The 18,132-nt window shown below is 35.4% G+C and overlaps 1 protein-coding gene across 1 annotated transcript; it reads right to left on the bottom strand.

Moving 5' to 3' along the window:
* Positions 1–3,935: 3,935 nt before the first annotated feature.
* On the bottom strand, positions 3,936–6,947 carry LOC134666184 (uncharacterized). Its single transcript, XM_063523335.1, has one exon. The coding sequence runs from the start codon at positions 6,945–6,947 to the stop codon at positions 3,936–3,938; it is 3,012 nt and encodes a 1,003-aa protein (XP_063379405.1).
* Positions 6,948–18,132: the final 11,185 nt, after the last annotated feature.

Here is an 18,132-nt window from a genome sequence, read left to right as displayed (position 1 = left end):
ATTTCTGCGACTAAATTATCGCGCGACAAAAAATCGTGGTGCGCGCTTGGCTTAATACTGCGCATTTTGTAAATTATAAGCAACTGTTTTGTATCAGTATTAGTGAGATTGACGTTAATTTTCTACTAGTGTTGAAAAAAAAAAATTTCAATTTATTTACGACATGCATGGTCGCCCTAAAATTAGAATACTAAACTACAGATATTCTGCGTCAAATTCAATATCATCACTGTCATCACGGTCTGGTTACTTTTGAAAACTCGTATCTTGTACCAACGGGGATGAATTTGGCACACATTTTATTTATGATAAAATTAATAGTGGAATTTATGAGATCTTTCAACACTATAGCTTATGCCTTAGTTCAATATAAATTATAACTCAGTAATTACAAATTACCTGCTTCGCTTGTTGGTGTTATTATGTAACTTTGTCTATGAACATACAAAATCTAACATTATGATAAATGAGGCTTTAATCTGTACGGTAGAAATATGGTCATCCTTACCTTATAATTGCTTCTCACGACATGGCCCTGGATGCCCAGAACTCCAGGTTAAGATTGCAGGTGAGCAGAACACAATGATTCTCCCCACGACCTGTTAAAGTATTAACACATTGATTCCAACCGAATCACTAAATATTTCCTAAGTAAATTTATAAGGATTGTTACATAGAGTGGCAGTCAATATAGCTATACTCTTCATCACTGATTGTTTATAAGTTACCTTGCCAAACGCTTATGGCTTGAACAGTTCACTGACCTAGTCTCATTAGATTGCCCTATACCATGGTATATCAATCCTAAATAATGGCATAAAGCCCATACACATTAGAGCTCGTTTAAGGTCTGCAACCACCACATCTGTGAATGTTACCTACAAATGTTTTATGGGACCTAAAACGCTTACTTTGATCTTATTATAGGCCCACTCGTCCAAGTTTGTGGTAGATCCGCGACCAGCACATCGGTGCTATTACTTACAGGCTGGCTCCAGCGGTCCACAAACGAGTGCCTATTAACTATTACATGCGAATCCAACTTGCACGTAATAACTTTATTTAATTGGTAGATTATACCTGTCACATGCGAATCCAACTTGCACGTAATAACTTTATTTAATTGGTAGATTATACCTGTCACATGCGAATCCAACTTACATGCGAACAACCTCGAGGTGAGCCACATACATTTATGTGAATCATTCTTAGTGTTCTTACAGAAACTATTTAAAACGCTTGCCCCCTGGCCAAGCCAGATGTATCATGCGAATCGTTCTTGCATGTACATTTGAATAATCTGATTTTATTGGTAGGCTATACCATCCCTCAAACCAACACATGATTTGGAGCTTTAATTTAATTTGCATGCCATCTTACATGCCCAATAAATGCTTGGAGTAAGCTTTAGTGACCATTTATAACACCACGCTAGAAATTAATGCTAGAAACTTTATGCATTCAACGTATAGATACATTTTTTATTCTCTAAATACTTAGCTTGCTTTTACGTGCTGAAACCTGGAAATCCCGAGCCACTAACACTGATTTTAAGTTTAATAACTGGACAAAGTTAAAAGTACAAACTGCCATTTTCATGGTAGTGAGCAAAAAAGGCTTCCTTCAACTTACCATCGACAATATATTTTGTTTTTCTTTCTATTCCGTTTCCGGACTTAGTGTTGCTATGTATGCATTCACAATCATCGCGTATTTCGCGACACTGCCCCGCCTCTTTGATAGAGTTTATTGGATAGTTGACATTAATTCTTGCGTCCATCTATGGATCCTTTCCATAGCCTGAACGGCAGCTACTCGACGTTGATCACTTGGTTCAGCCTGGTGACTCGACGTCGCTTCATCATTCATTTCTGTGTCTATGCCAGAAGGAACTGGTTCTGGAGTGGTTTCCATAATTTGTGTCGAACTTGTATTCTCCAACAACTCGCTCTGATCCATCGTTAAATCGTTTTCGTTATTCTTGCTTAGTTTTTGATGATCTTTGATAGAGCTAGTAGGAACATAGACGTTACTCTCTTCAGTTCTTAATGGTAAGGACTGAGAAAGACCATCAGTGCGGATGTGTAAGTCTTTATCTTCATACACTGGGGATTCTTTCGTAGAATCTTGGAATGATGCCTCTTCATCCGCTTCCAGAGGATACAAATGTGCTATGGATCTTGTGAACACACTGTCTCCCACTTTTACCTTTGCAACCCTGCACAAACCGTCTTTTCCTTTTATTAATTCTGAAATTTTTCCTACCTTCCATCCTTCTCTATTTTTGGCTTCACCCTTTATTTGTACTATATCTCCAACCTTTGGACTTTCATGAGACCTCACCCTAGCCTGTTTAGGTGAATTTCGATACCTTTCCCTGAGACTTAATAAGTATTGGTTAATAAACATTTCTTTGTATTCATCCATTATTCTGTTGCCACGATTCCAACCTTCTATAAGTTGTTGTTTGATCAGTGATCCCAAAAGTGGTAGACCTTCCATGAGTACTTCTATACTTAAACACTTTCCCGGTGTTAGGAAATCCGCAGGTTTAAGTATGTGCTCTACATTTGATCCTACATAAGTGAGAGGTCTGGTATTAGTAACCGCTTCTACTTCTTTAATAATCGTTAAAAGTTGATTGTCTTCCAGCATATGTTTTTGAAGCGTTCTCTTTAAGCAATGCTTAACAATTGCTACTAGCCTTTCATAAGCACCTCCATGCCACGGTGCAAGTTGTGGGATAAATTTCCATTTTATGTTAGTAATAAAATTTCCTTCTTCCGTTAATATTTCTCCTAACAATCTAAATTGTGAGGCATTATCTGTTAATATAAGAGTCGGAGCCCCCCTTGTAGCTATGAATCTCTTAAATGCCATAAGACATTCATTAGTAGTCAGATCCTTGACAACTTCTAGGTATATTGCCCTGATCACTAGACACGTAAACAAGCAGATCCACCTTTTCTTTAGACCGCTTTCCGTTCTCACGACCATTGGTCCAAAATAGTCCACTCCTGTATAAGCGAATGAATTTGTATACTTCACCCTTTCTACCGGTAATGCAGGAGTCTTGGGTAATTCATACGGACCTCCTCCGTGTTTCACGCATCTTGGACATTTACTTAACGTTTTTTGGACCTTACTTCTACCTTGAGGTATCCAATACTTCTGACGTATAAGGCTTAAAGTATGAGCCACTCCTACATGAAGATTCTTTTCATGAGTTTCCTTTATAAGTTTTCCAGTCAATTCGCTTTCTTTTGGTAAAAGAATAGGATGTTTTGCGTCGTAAGATAAGTCTGAATGCGCAAGACGACCGCCACATCTTAGTATTCCATTTGTGTCACAGAATAGACCTAGGCTGCGAGCTAGACTTGTTTTCTTTCCTTGTACTTCTTCCGGAAACCTTGTTTCTTGTAGCTGTTTTATTTCTTGTAATTGAGGATCTAAGTTTGTTACTGGACTTGGTTCGGCAGACAATGTTTTAGCCTTTTGATGATTATCTGTGTTAGACAGACCCTCCGCCAACAGAAGAGAAACTTCAGCACCTGGGCTTTTTGGCCAGGTCTTTGAATCCTGTCGTAAGAAGGCGGGTCCATTTAACCACCCATTTCTCTCTTCCTTTGAGGTACTTGGTCGTGTTGCAGTGTCTGCTGGATTAAGTCCAGATGGAACATATCTCACAATTAGATTTTTATTTTTTCTAATTTCGTCCATTCTTCTAGACACGAACGGTTCCAGTAGTTTGTCTGAATAAAACCAGCTTTTTACGATCTGACTATCGGTCCACAATATCATCTCCGTTATATCCAGTTGTAAAAACTTGAAGACATATTTAATAAGTCTACTTCCAATTAAAACACCTAGTAATTCGAGTCTTGGTATCTTCAAATTTTCTTGATCTTTGGTAGGTACAAGACGTGACTTGCCTATTACAAACTAACGTTATCTCCTTGCACCAGATATACTACAGCCGCGTAGGCTACTGTCGAAGAATCTGTAAAACAGTGTAATTGTGCCTTATGTCTATTTGGCACAGTCATATTTCTTGGTAGACGTATTGACTCTATTTCTTTAAGATCTTCTAGAATACTCATCCATTTCTGTTTTGTTTCATTAGATAATGAGCTGTCCCATTTGACCTTTTCCTTCCATAATTGCTGGAGAAGTAGTTTGGCTGGCAGTACTATGGGTACACTGAATCCACAAGGATCGTATATTGCCGCTATAGTTTTGAGTATTCCTCTCTTCGTAATCTCATTATTCTTGTTTACTTTGGCTCTAAGTTGGAGTGAGTCTTCCTTTAAGTCCCAATTTAAGCCCAAAGTCTTCACCGTGGTTTCTGGAGCCACATCCTGTATTTGATTGAGAAAATCCTTTGAATTAGAACTCCACTCTCGAAGATTCATTGATATCTCAGAAAACTTGTCCTTTGCCTCTTTATACAGATCTAATGCTTCATCTACTGACTCTGTGCCTGTAAGTAGGTTGTCCACATATATGTTATTGGCCAGCTGTTTTGTATAATTCCCTTCAGAGGTCTGTAGATGATGCTTTATTGTAGCATTTAATAAAAATGGACTGGAGATAATTCCAAAGGGTACCCGAGTGAATCTGTATTGTATAAGGTTGTCTTCAGTAACAGGTTTTTCTGTATCTTTCGGCCATAGAAATCTAGTCACATCTCTATCATTATTATTCAATCCAATTTGCAAGAAAGCCTTTTCTACGTCTGCAGTTAATCCTACATTGTGGCATCTGAATTGAATTAATAATCCAGTCAGGTCTTCTAGCATCATTGGACCGGCATATAAGCATTCATTAAGACTTTTCGCATTCTTTACTTTCGCTGAAGCATCATATACCAGTCTAAGTGCTTTTCCAGTAGCCATAACTCCGTGAAATGGTAAATAATGTATAGGATGATCCCTTTCTTTCTTGTTAGGAACTTCTTCTATAATTTTCTTTTCCAATTGATCACTTAATGTCTTTTCATACATTGATAACGTCTCTTTATCCAGTCTTCTCACGAGCCCCACAAGTCTTCCATATGCTAATCCGTAATTTGTTGGTAACTCTGGAGGATAATCCTTCCATGGCCAGCTGACATGGTATCTTCCACTTTCTAGTATTGTGTTTTCGTTGAAATGCTTGATCGCTTCTTCATCTCTATTGGTGTTAGGCGAGTCGACAATTCCTATAGATTCTAAATCCCATAAGGCTCTCATAGATGTATTATCCAACGGTAGATCTGGTTCATTTAATTTGGTCTCGTATGAGGCTTGGAAGTATGTAAGTACTGATAATTCTTCTCCTCTTTCTTCTCTTGATCGACCAGACAGCATCCAACCAAACACAGAATTCACTAGATATAGATTTTCCTTTATCTCTATCTTCTCGGATAGCATTAGTGACTGATAGTAGTCGTTCCCTATCAGGATGTCAACTTGATCTTCGAGTGATCCGTCATCGGATAGAATATACTTGTTTCGATGTTCCCATTCTAAGAAGTCCTTGCTAAAGGTGGATACTTCATGAGTCATAGAGCGCACAATGTTGACATATATTAACTTTAGTTCATTAGTTTTTGTTTGCAAGCAGAGTCTGGCCAGTGGAGTCTCCAACTCACGAGGTTTATCCTCAGCAAAGGTAAATACCGTGAGATGCTGTTTCTCTTCAGATTCCAGGTTAAGTTTTTTGGCTACCTTTTGTAAGATATAACTTCTCATGCTGCCACAATCGAAGAGCACACGACATTTGAGTATTGTATTGTTTCTGCCTATAGCGTTAACTATAACTGTCTGGAGTACTGTTGGCGAATCGTCATTGATATGTAATGAGGTCGTGGTTTCCTTCTTAGGTTGTTCCTTCGTGGGTTGTTCCTTCGTAGGGCACAGTGCTCTGTTGTGTTGTCCTTTTCTTCCACAATGTAGACAAGTTCTAAAATTTCTTTTACACGTTCTTGCACGGTGACCTAGACCTAAACATATGTAGCAGCGGTTATTTAACTTTGACTTTCTTTGTTGTACTGTTTTGAACTTGGTGCACTCCTCATTGAAGTGATCTCCACTACAGAATATACATGAAATCTTTCTTTTCTTTTGAATAGGTGCAGAACTGTTTCTTTCTTCCATGAACTTTCGTTTATTGGCATATGTTTTACTAAAGGCAGTCAAGGTTGGTCTATGCTTCTTATGTGTGTCCTTGCTAACATCTGGTTTCCTCGACCTTGCTCTTTTCTTTTTCCTGGACTCTTGTATTAGAAGCATTTCTGTAGTGAAGCTCTTCTCCTTATTCTTGAATTCTTCACAAGTTCTCTTTGCATCTTCTCTGGCCGTGAGCACTACTTGCAACTCTTTTCTTAACTCTTCTATAGACTCATCCTTCAATTTCAGTTTCAACTCGTATATTATATCCTCGGGGAATTTTTCCATAATTAAGAATCTAAGGTGGTTATGTTCGGTATTTTCTCCTAAAGTATTTAAAATTCTTAAGTGTCGTTCAATGTCATCTAATGTTTTCCTACATTCGTCGGGGTTCTCAGCCCTCGTCATTTTATATAATTTTGAATAATGAGCATCAATTACTTGCGATTTTCTACCATATCTGTTATGAAGTGTGGCTACAGCTATTTTATAATTGTCATTAGTTGTTTCTAGCCCGTCTAAAATGGTCTTCGCATCTCCTTTCAAGGATGTTTTTAGATACAGAAGTTTATCTACGTCTCTTAATTCTCTCTGATCAATATTTGAGCTGAATTGGTCCCAAAATTGTGTCCACTGTAAAATATTGCCATCAAATGTGGGCAAATTAAGTTCTGGCAACTTTCCTCTATTACTAGGGTGGCTTGTAGTGGATGGTACACCAATTTTGTCTCGTTTAGATTGAATAAGGGCGTTTAATTCAGCCAGAGTCTCATCACCTTCCAACTGTTCAGTTGTCATGGTTGAAATCTCGTCCGCGTTTGGATTTGTTACTATTTTAAAGTACTGATATAGTTCGGTATTAAATCTTGTTATTACGGCTTGTAGTTTTGCCGAAGCAATCTTGGCTTGTTCATATTCGTCATCGTTCCATGATTTTAACGAAATGAGGATCCTTGAGTTGTTGGATAGATTCGTTATTTCCGACACAAATTTGTTTAACCTCGTCAAATATATCTCTTCCATCTTTATTATTAGGAAGTGTTGTTGTGCACTGAGTCTGAAATTATTATCTTTGACTATAATGGATGGTAAACAATTTCTTAATGGACTAAGCTATAGTCTCATCAACACAATTTATTGGCAAGTGACTTTCATATACAGGTTGTGTATTGATTGTGAATTTAATTTATTAGACCCACTTCATACCATTCCCTGATAATGGCATATAACATTTTTAAATATTGGTCGTAGCTCTGAATTGTTACTCTTGCTTAGTGATATTTTATTTTATTAAAGTTCACATCCAGGTCCCACATATAGTTCGACCTAGCCTATAAACATAGCACTAATTCTCGAACCAGATATTACTTTCATTTTATTTGACTTGGACGTGACACTACCGTGCCCCTTCTTGGCAATTTACTCACAACAGCAAGAAACATCAAGAGCATCTTCTAGATTTATTTATTCAACAAGAATAATCACAATCAAAAACACAAGCCGACTAGTTTCCATTAAACTACATTATTATTCAGGTTTAATCCATCTGAATATTTGCAGTCATTTTTACAATTTTTAATTTTGTCCAGTGTTCCATTTCGTTTATTTATCTTAAATTAATAATTAATTTATTCACTTCCACATCAACCTTAATAACCAGAAATAAACTTGTAGTACTTGACCACGCTCTACCGTGCACCTTCATGTTTCAATGAATTTAAACTGTTTTAGTAAATTTATTTCATAATGTGTAAATTTAAACATAACTGATTTATGTTTTTAGTGTGTTTTGTTATGGAGTATATATTTATTTACCAAGTTACTACAAATTAGCAATTTTATTAAAATAAACGCTGTTACCAAAAAACAATTTACATAAATATGAATGAAGTAATCTTTGTATTAAAATATTACTAATTCCTTTGTATTTTAGGAATATGCACACAGGAACTATAAAGTTATCAGACTGTTTCATGGTTATTAACAATGTTTGATGAAAAATGTTCAACCAAATATTATTTTAAATAAACAATATGACAAATAATTATCATGAAAATTCAAATTTTCTCTCAAAGTGACTACTGTTTGTTGCCATAATGTTGTTTTGGACTAAATTCTTAGTTTGTATGTGATTTATTTCTTATACCAAATGGTTTCATTAAAAATGCAAGTTAAAATTTGTCAAGGAAATCAGTACTTGTTTTTACATACCTGGCCCGTTATAGAACTTTAGTTTCCTCTGTTAAATATCCTTTAATGATGGAGCAATATGTTTTCCTCTCAATTGAGCAAGACTGTAGCTATGTTGCTTGTGATATCCACTTATAACCTTGACGTAGTACCTTTTATAAATAAATAATACAATTTTATTGTTGTTAACTTTGTTGGATGTGCGTCTAAAACTCGGATCGAAGTGTACTATTTCCTTCACTATAAAGTACGAAATTTTAAAGGCAACAACTTATTTTGCGCACGCAACTTGTTCGATAACATGTAAACAAAATTGTCTGTTCTCACCTGATGAACTAACAGATCGTCCCATCAAATAACACTTTTCTTTCGTAAATCACTGAATTCCTCTTGTGATTTCGCCTTATTTAAGCTAGTTGTGAATGTTTATTCGCAAAATAGCCGGCTTTTTAACTCGTACTTGGTTGTAGCAAACTTGCAAAATGTCACTACGTTGTTGATGTATAGATGATGTATAGTTATGTTGTCTGTGGAACGAATAATGAATTTCGCAATATGTTTCCGTTTTGACTTACTCTTTAAGTTATTCTCTATTAATTATTCATAAGAATTTCATGACTAATTAACAAAATTATGAAAATATTATTCAAATAAATTTTTTGTACGATTCCGATTCAAGTACAAATTCAGTTCACCACGCCATCTGTGGTGGAATAGCTGTCACTTTTAGATTTTATGCTAAAAACGCCATCTGTCAATCACTAGATGAACTACCTGTAAATTTCACTTACCGAACTGCTCTCGGGTTCTAGAACAAGCTAACTTAAATTTTATGTGGTATTTAATACTAAAGGGGTTTGTGAAATAAAGTACAACAACATTTATTTATTAAAAATAGCTGCCCGTCTGCTTACTGACGTAAATTATCCTGAAATCGTGCCTTATTATCATAATATAGCTAGTTTCAGTGATCAATCAAGTTTAGTCTATTCCTCTACAGATGTCGCCACCGTGATCCTGTTTCTAGTTTCAGTGATCAATCAAGTTTAGTCTATTCCTCCACAGATGTCGCCACCGTGATCCTAATTTCTCATTTAATTTTATATTTTACTGCTTTTTTAAGATAGGATGACTACATTCACCGTACAGAAACCTCTTATTATTATTTACTCCTTCTTAAATAATGAATCCCAGCATCTCCACCATAAATATGTACCAACGGGGATGAATTTGGCACACATTTTATTTATGATAAAATTAATAGTGGAATTTATGAGATCTTTCAACACTATAGCTTATGCCTTAGTTCAATATAAATTATAACTCAGTAATTACAAATTACCTGCTTCGCTTGTTGGTGTTATTATGTAACTTTGTCTATGAACATACAAAATCTAACATTATGATAAATGAGGCTTTAATCTGTACGGTAGAAATATGGTCATCCTTACCTTATAATTGCTTCTCACGACATGGCCCTGGATGCCCAGAACTCCAGGTTAAGATTGCAGGTGAGCAGAACACAATGATTCTCCCCACGACCTGTTAAAGTATTAACACATTGATTCCAACCGAATCACTAAATATTTCCTAAGTAAATTTATAAGGATTGTTACATAGAGTGGCAGTCAATATAGCTATACTCTTCATCACTGATTGTTTATAAGTTACCTTGCCAAACGCTTATGGCTTGAACAGTTCACTGACCTAGTCTCATTAGATTGCCCTATACCATGGTATATCAATCCTAAATAATGGCATAAAGCCCATACACATTAGAGCTCGTTTAAGGTCTGCAACCACCACATCTGTGAATGTTACCTACAAATGTTTTATGGGACCTAAAACGCTTACTTTGATCTTATTATAGGCCCACTCGTCCAAGTTTGTGGTAGATCCGCGACCAGCACATCGGTGCTATTACTTACAGGCTGGCTCCAGCGGTCCACAAACGAGTGCCTATTAACTATTACATGCGAATCCAACTTGCACGTAATAACTTTATTTAATTGGTAGATTATACCTGTCACATGCGAATCCAACTTGCACGTAATAACTTTATTTAATTGGTAGATTATACCTGTCACATGCGAATCCAACTTACATGCGAACAACCTCGAGGTGAGCCACATACATTTATGTGAATCATTCTTAGTGTTCTTACAGAAACTATTTAAAACGCTTGCCCCCTGGCCAAGCCAGATGTATCATGCGAATCGTTCTTGCATGTACATTTGAATAATCTGATTTTATTGGTAGGCTATACCATCCCTCAAACCAACACATGATTTGGAGCTTTAATTTAATTTGCATGCCATCTTACATGCCCAATAAATGCTTGGAGTAAGCTTTAGTGACCATTTATAACACCACGCTAGAAATTAATGCTAGAAACTTTATGCATTCAACGTATAGATACATTTTTTATTCTCTAAATACTTAGCTTGCTTTTACGTGCTGAAACCTGGAAATCCCGAGCCACTAACACTGATTTTAAGTTTAATAACTGGACAAAGTTAAAAGTACAAACTGCCATTTTCATGGTAGTGAGCAAAAAAGGCTTCCTTCAACTTACCATCGACAATATATTTTGTTTTTCTTTCTATTCCGTTTCCGGACTTAGTGTTGCTATGTATGCATTCACAATCATCGCGTATTTCGCGACATATCTCACTAAGATTTGACATTTTATTTCCTTCGTAAAAGAGGTTTTATGTTTATTAATTAGGTCTTGTAGGGTGACCATGATTGTAGAGAATTAAATTTGCCCTCACCAAAAAGATGAAAAATAGGAAAAAGTGTAGTTGTTTTACCTAAATACGACGGAGATCGATCAATTATCAGTTACTGAGTGTCCTGCGAGGATTAGTCCTGCTCACGTCTCATGAATCAGCCTGTAGATATAATATACTTAGCCCCCATTCGCACGACAGCTTTTTCAACGCGCGTTAAAAAAGCGTTTGAATGACACAAATGGATAGCCATGTATACTTGGTCAAGCAAATCTTGTCAGTAGGAAACGGCGGCAAATTTAAAAAATGTAGGCGCGAAGCAATCGTCCCATAGAAAATTTGAATTTCGCGCCTTTTTCTACAGACAAGATTTGCTTGACCAAGTTTATGTATTCACACGACACCGGTGGCGCTTTTTATCAATCGTTGTTGGATTTTCGACTTGGTCCTTGCTCGTTAAATCGAATTTAGAGTGCGGACAGATTCAAGCGCTTTTTTAACGCGCATTGAAAAAGCTTTCGACTTGCAATTTCGTTCCACTGTGTAGCTTTTATCGATATATAACTTGATTAAAATCGACATTTCACATCCCTAAAAAAAGAGCACACACACATACACAACCTGGTTTCGCCTAAAACGATAACACCTTGATTTGAAGTCCATCTTGTCAACAGTATGGTTTTTTTTTTTTTTTTAATGGCTTTCCCCTCTTGTGTGTATTGGCAGGAGGGATTTTGCCAATGACGACGTTTTAAGACGTACCACGCACGTTAAGAATGTTCGGTGAATAATTTTGATTTGGTGATAGGAATTGTGCTGGGAACCTAAAACAAAAACATTTATTGTTATGGACATCACAGACAACACATGACATATGTACAGTTTATTAGAAAAAGAGCGGGAAAGGCGATAGTTTTGACAGTTAGGTAGCATGCCAACATAAGGAGAAAAATAAGAAATGGACAATAGATATAAGATGAAGTATTATAGAAAGAGTAGAGCAAGTAAAGCCGTTAAAGTTTTATATTATTTTCTTGTATGTGTTTAAGAATAATTCCAGTGATGGAACAGTATGATTGTCCTTTTTTGACAAACGGCATTTTTAAAAGAGCGAGGAGAGAAATGATGAGTTGCTGCGCCGTCAAAGAGAATAGACAACGTTGGGACATTGCTTACACAGAATATCATTATTATATTAGGACTAATAATTTCAACTTATAATAATTTCAATATATTATAAAAAATTCATATATTTAAATAATTTTATTTTATATATTTTAATACCTTTAATGCGATTTATAATCTATTTCTTTTTAAATTATTATTACTATCCACTCAATTTAAAAATTTGACATCATTTTTTTTTTTTTTAAATTAACAGTATAGCTTATTACTATGACATGTCATGGTTATCGTCAATCAAAATGTATAGCCAATCTGAGTATTTTTTTTTTATTTTTTTTTTCCTAAAGTAAATAAATAACATTCTTACATTAACTTACATTTATATATCAATATTATTCAAGCCACGAATCTACTACTTAACTAATTAATTATTGCATAAAAATAATAAAATACCATCGGCCACTCACCACTCTCATATCCTTATAATATTCAAATATAAAGAATAATACAAAAATTAAATTAGATCATTAATATTCACATCTAAATAATTGCCAATAACAACAAAACATACAAAGTAACACATAACAACACTAAATACTAATCTATTTAAAAATACGATTAATGGAATGCACCAGCCTTGTGAAGGCCGCGTCACGCGTACTCGTCATACGTCACCCAATACGGATGCAACACATGCTATGTCATCTTAAATTTCGAGTACATAAATTAAGGAAAAAAAAAAGCAATAAACAGTTCATACATTTGACGCATTATTAGAGTTTTAAACTAAAAAATTATTCACAACATATGATATAAAAATTAAGGCATCAATTAGGTAATACGAGTAGGTATAAAATAAATATAATGAAAGACAAATTCTCAAATTATTATATTTTTCGGCATCTAAAAATATCAATTTACACTAAACCGTAATTTTATATAACAAATAAGACCCAATTTATAATTTTAACCCTTATTCCCTAGAACTTAAGTATAGATCGCAAAAGTCCCAGGAGGACGCTAGACATAATTTAATTAAGACAAAACAAGTTAAAAAACAAAAATATACAAAAAACAAAAAATATATATATAAAAAAAAAACATTCATGTAACTATAACGTAGGAGACTTAATATTAAAAAAAAAGGAAGATAGAGATAACATGGACCCAGTATACACGGAACCCTACACAGTAGCACAACACCAAGGTCAAACATTAAAATTATTAGTATCAGGAAAAGAAAACATTGCACACCAAAACAGAACAAAGCACTATTACCATTAAAACTCACCTCTTCGGCACACCAGACACGAGAAACACATACACACACAAACACACAAGTCAAATTCAAACGTAATTGCAAGTTCCATGATCGACACAAATCCGCGAAGTAAGCGACAGAACTGATCTAATAATCTAACAATCCACATTTCTTATTTTACAAAATGCAATTTAAAACCGATCACATTTAAACTTACCAAGCCGACAGAATCCATAAAAGGATCTCCATCTTCCTTATTAGAACATAAGAAAGCAAGCAACGCATTGTTTACAGTATTATATCTAATGTCACATAGGAATAATTGTAAGACACATACTAAATGTCAATACCGCACTTTTAGCTATAAGATAAATATAGTCATGTAACCTTTTAGGATAATTAATAGCAGAATAAGCAAAATAATAAACAACGACACCAAGGTGTTTATTGTAATTAAATAGCAAAGTAGACATACGTAACGGGAAGTGAAAAGCAAGTATTGTAATTACATTTAGAATATAAAGTAGATAATTTTAAGAACCTATTAATCTGTCATATGTTAACCAATTTTTTATTTTTTATTTATTATATGTTAAGTGAAATATTTCCAACATTGTAAACCTTTAATTGTTTAAACCGTAATTTATCTTTAATCAACTTATTAAAATGATCCGTTAAATTATTTTATTTAACAATAGATACCTAATTAAAATCATATTCTAATTAATATTTAAAATAACCTTGCTTGTTTCTTTTTTTTAAAGGTAGCTTTAGTGTCTTTATTTGTATGTGCATATACGTTTTGTTTTAGATTGTAAGGTTGGCATGTATTGGAATATTTTGAAATTAATGTCTTAGATTAAGTTATTATGTACACTGAAATTACGACAAAAATATATTGTAACCTATTTTTGTCTCAAAAAAAAACGGGGAAGGTGTACGGTGAGTAGGCACATGACGTGTTGGGTATTAGGGTCAACACGTCATGTGACATTTAGGTGACATTTAATAAATAGAAAATATATTTAATAAAATAAACAATAATTCTAAGTACATTTCATAAAGGTCACCTAAATGCCACTCACGTAGGCCACTAGTATATAAGCACCAATTTACTCAATAAAGGAGTTCAGTATTCAGCAGACTTTCATAGTATTATTTGCTACCCGAACGCTCCACGTTACATTGGTCACCCTATACATTAAAATAACGGCCTAACTAACTTTATACTTCAAGCTGATCGCTAGTTTTAGTGGTATTAATGGGGAAAATAAAACTCAATCATATTACAGTATAAAATACAATATATTTTATTAGATAGTTATTGCAAAAATTGTTTTAATTTAATGATGCAACACGCATTACCTTATCAGGACCCACTCTATATGCTATATGGATTATAACATTTAAATATACATATTACGCCAAGCGCGCACCACGATTTTAATTTTTGCGACACGATTTTAGAATCGCGCTGTAATTTATCGCAGAAAATTCAGTGCGCGCACTGCGATGAAAAAGTCGACGATTTGTTCATTCTCGACATGGATGTCGTACCAGTCGCTTGTCGTGAAACAATATGCAATCGCTGTATGACTGAGTATATATACCAGAAAGGTGATCTCCTTCTATTTCTATAATTAAACGGTCAACATCTAGCGTCTCATCTTGTAACTCCATTGGAGAAGCAGGTTCCGATATGTTGACGCTTGGAGAGCGAAATGCCGACTGAGGTCCCGGCTGCGATTTTATTATCGCAGTGCGCGCGGGGCCATACAGCTTCGTATGCTGCAATTCACTTTGCGACAATCGCGTCGCGCGCTGTCGCGGAAAAATGTAACAAATCACAATTTTAAAATCGCTGCGGTTTTTTTGTCGCATATGCGCGCACCGCCATATAAACCCATACGTTACATTTTTGCGACTAAATTATCGCGCGACAAAAAATCGTGGTGCGCGCTTGGCTTTATATATTATCTACAATCGTGATTTCCATTATCCTATAACCGGTAATGAAAAACTGAAATTTGAAGGCATTTTATTGTATTTTAAAATATTATAATAGAATTCAGGAAATACGTAGGTAAAGAGTAAAATAAAGTAGGTATTTTGCAGTTTTCAATACTGTTGATAAGGTGGTAGGTGGGAGTTAATAAGTTTAGATGTAAAAATATTTGTATTGAATGTAGATTATAAGTAAAATTTTCATTTTCCTGAAAAGCTAAAGTTTATTCAGTTAAAAAAACGTCCAACTGCACAATCAGGAGCAGTGACACTTGAGGGTTAGTTGTTATTATGATATAGTGTTGATTTATTATAAAACTCAACGCATTAAGCCCCCTCCACGCTCGTGCGCGAAGCCGCGAACGCAAGTGTGGCGTCGATGTTCGCAGACAGCGAAATCGACTCCACACTCGCGTTCGCGGCTTCGCCCGCGATTCACGCGCATAGTCTGGAGCGGGCTTTAGAGACAGATAAAACTGTGATAATAAAAATCAGCCCTTTTTAATGTATGCAAAGAAGGCCTCGCACAAAGTGAAGTTTCAAAATACTGAATCATATTATTGAATTGAATATTTATAAATAACTTATAGGATAGCCCCAAAAATAACATTAGGCGTAGATTACATAAGGCCTAACATAACAAACAATTAAATAACAAATAGTAACTGTGACTTTCCTTCTTGCATGAATAATACTTATAAGTAATAGTTATAATTAAATACGACGACATAAATTACTAGGTACCTACAATGTTTGAGTTCAACATAAAAAATAACAAGTTCATAATCATAAAGAAAACTAACCAAATACTAAATGCAAATATAAGAAGTATTCATTGAACACAAGGTACAGTCACATGTATTTATTTGTATGCTTTATTGAAACTATAGGTACATTATTAGGAAGATTTCGTATTGAATGCATAGGTGGGACATGTTACTATAATAAACTAAAGTCGAAGGGGAATGGTGATTGTTCAGTCATCGCGAATACTGGCTATTGTCATGAGAATAACTGCGGAACACACGAGAGTGGTCAACACGATGGTGCTCTAATTAAAGGCCCGGGCCTGTTTTACACTTCGCGGAACAAAGCTATAAAGCCCCCCCACACTCGTCCGCGAATCGCGCCGCGAAGCCGCGAATGTGGAGTCGAGTTCGCAGAGATTCGCGCACGAGTGTGGAGAGGGCTTAATGATTTATGACACAGAAGGGTCGCAAACGTCGAAATTTGAATCCTTATTAACTCTATCACTCTTGCATTATTGCAGATATACGACTTTTAGATTTCGACGTTTGCTAATTGCCCTCATCAACGACATTACAACCTATTAATTGAGAGGAGAAACGCAACGCGAAGAATGTGTTCATGGACAAAGTTATCGCGGGCATGGCAGCCGTAAAGGGGTCCACAGATTTACCAGTCCGCCGGACGATATCAGCCAGGAACTGTCACCTTTTGCGTTTAACTGACAGGCTGATATCGTCCGGCAAACTGGTAATTAGTGGCCCCTTAACAGATCGAACATGACGGACCCTTTACGTAGCGCGACAAATATTATTGCACTCTATGGGAGCTAGCTTTTACCGTGGGTATAAAATTGCCTCCTTTCGCCGACCACATTTTAAAACTTATTTATATCCACAATAATGCTAGCAGGGCTGAATATTCTAAAATACCTAAGTTCTGAATTTATTAATATGATGACTGGCAACACTTAATGCCTAATGTAGGGTGCCACCAGTTACTATTCATAAAAACGTAACTTTATAGCAAATAGTTGACCAGTAAAGGGGGTAATTTCTATATTCACTATTAATAATATTTAAATGCAACTGTAGATTCGTAATTATTTAGGTATAAATTCATTAATAGTTATTGAACACAGGCAGTGAGCGACTTTAGTTAGCGAGGAACGCATGTAAATATGTAGTTAACCTTATGACCGCTCCGTCTGTTATACCCGTCAGTGGAAAATCTTGCCTCGGACGTCATCATAGTTAAACTCCTCAGTACGGCATATGTCATTTTATATGCCACACTGAGGTACATAGTTTACGATTGGCCTTTTTCGCCCCTATACTTTTTTGCGAGATTATCTACAGCAAGCGTAATGTTTATTTCATATTGCATTTAACGTGCGATGGCGTAGCGTCCATGGCAAATTTTTCTTATTGACGTAGCGTTCAAAAGGTTAAGAGCTTGTTGAGACCAAATACAACCAGAGTTCTAGCATGTTCACTTATAAATATGTTTTTCGGAATTTTCACGAGTCATGGACCCTTAGTTTTTCGCATGCATTTATAAATATTAAAATTAATCAATAATTATTAATGTACAACACACAAATAAATAATATATAGATGGCTGTATATTACAAAGCAGATTATGGGCCGCATCAAACTAAGAGCTCCTTCCTAGGAAATCAGCTTTTAAACAAGTTGTGAAACTACTCGCTAGATGATCTGGTGTTATTTAATCGGAAGCTCTGATTGAAACAAGTAATTAGATTCAGTTTATAACATAATATACAACCTTACTTAACTTATTCTAAATCACTGCGGATACCCAATTAATTTGTGACGATGTACAGAAAGGGCACGAAAATCAAGCGCATTACTGTCGATGCATATTTTAAAGTCACTTCACATAGCACGAATTTTAAATCAAG

The sequence above is a fragment of the Cydia fagiglandana genome, chromosome 7 (genome assembly GCF_963556715.1).
Source record: "Cydia fagiglandana chromosome 7, ilCydFagi1.1, whole genome shotgun sequence".
Lineage (NCBI taxonomy): Eukaryota > Metazoa > Arthropoda > Insecta > Lepidoptera > Tortricidae > Cydia > Cydia fagiglandana.
This window is presented reverse-complemented; position numbering and strand designations above follow the sequence as displayed.

Coding starts and splice junctions, on each gene's coding strand:
- LOC134666184 (XM_063523335.1), bottom strand. CDS start 6,947: ATGACAACTGAACAGTTGGAAGGTGATGAGACTCTGGCTGAATTAAAC.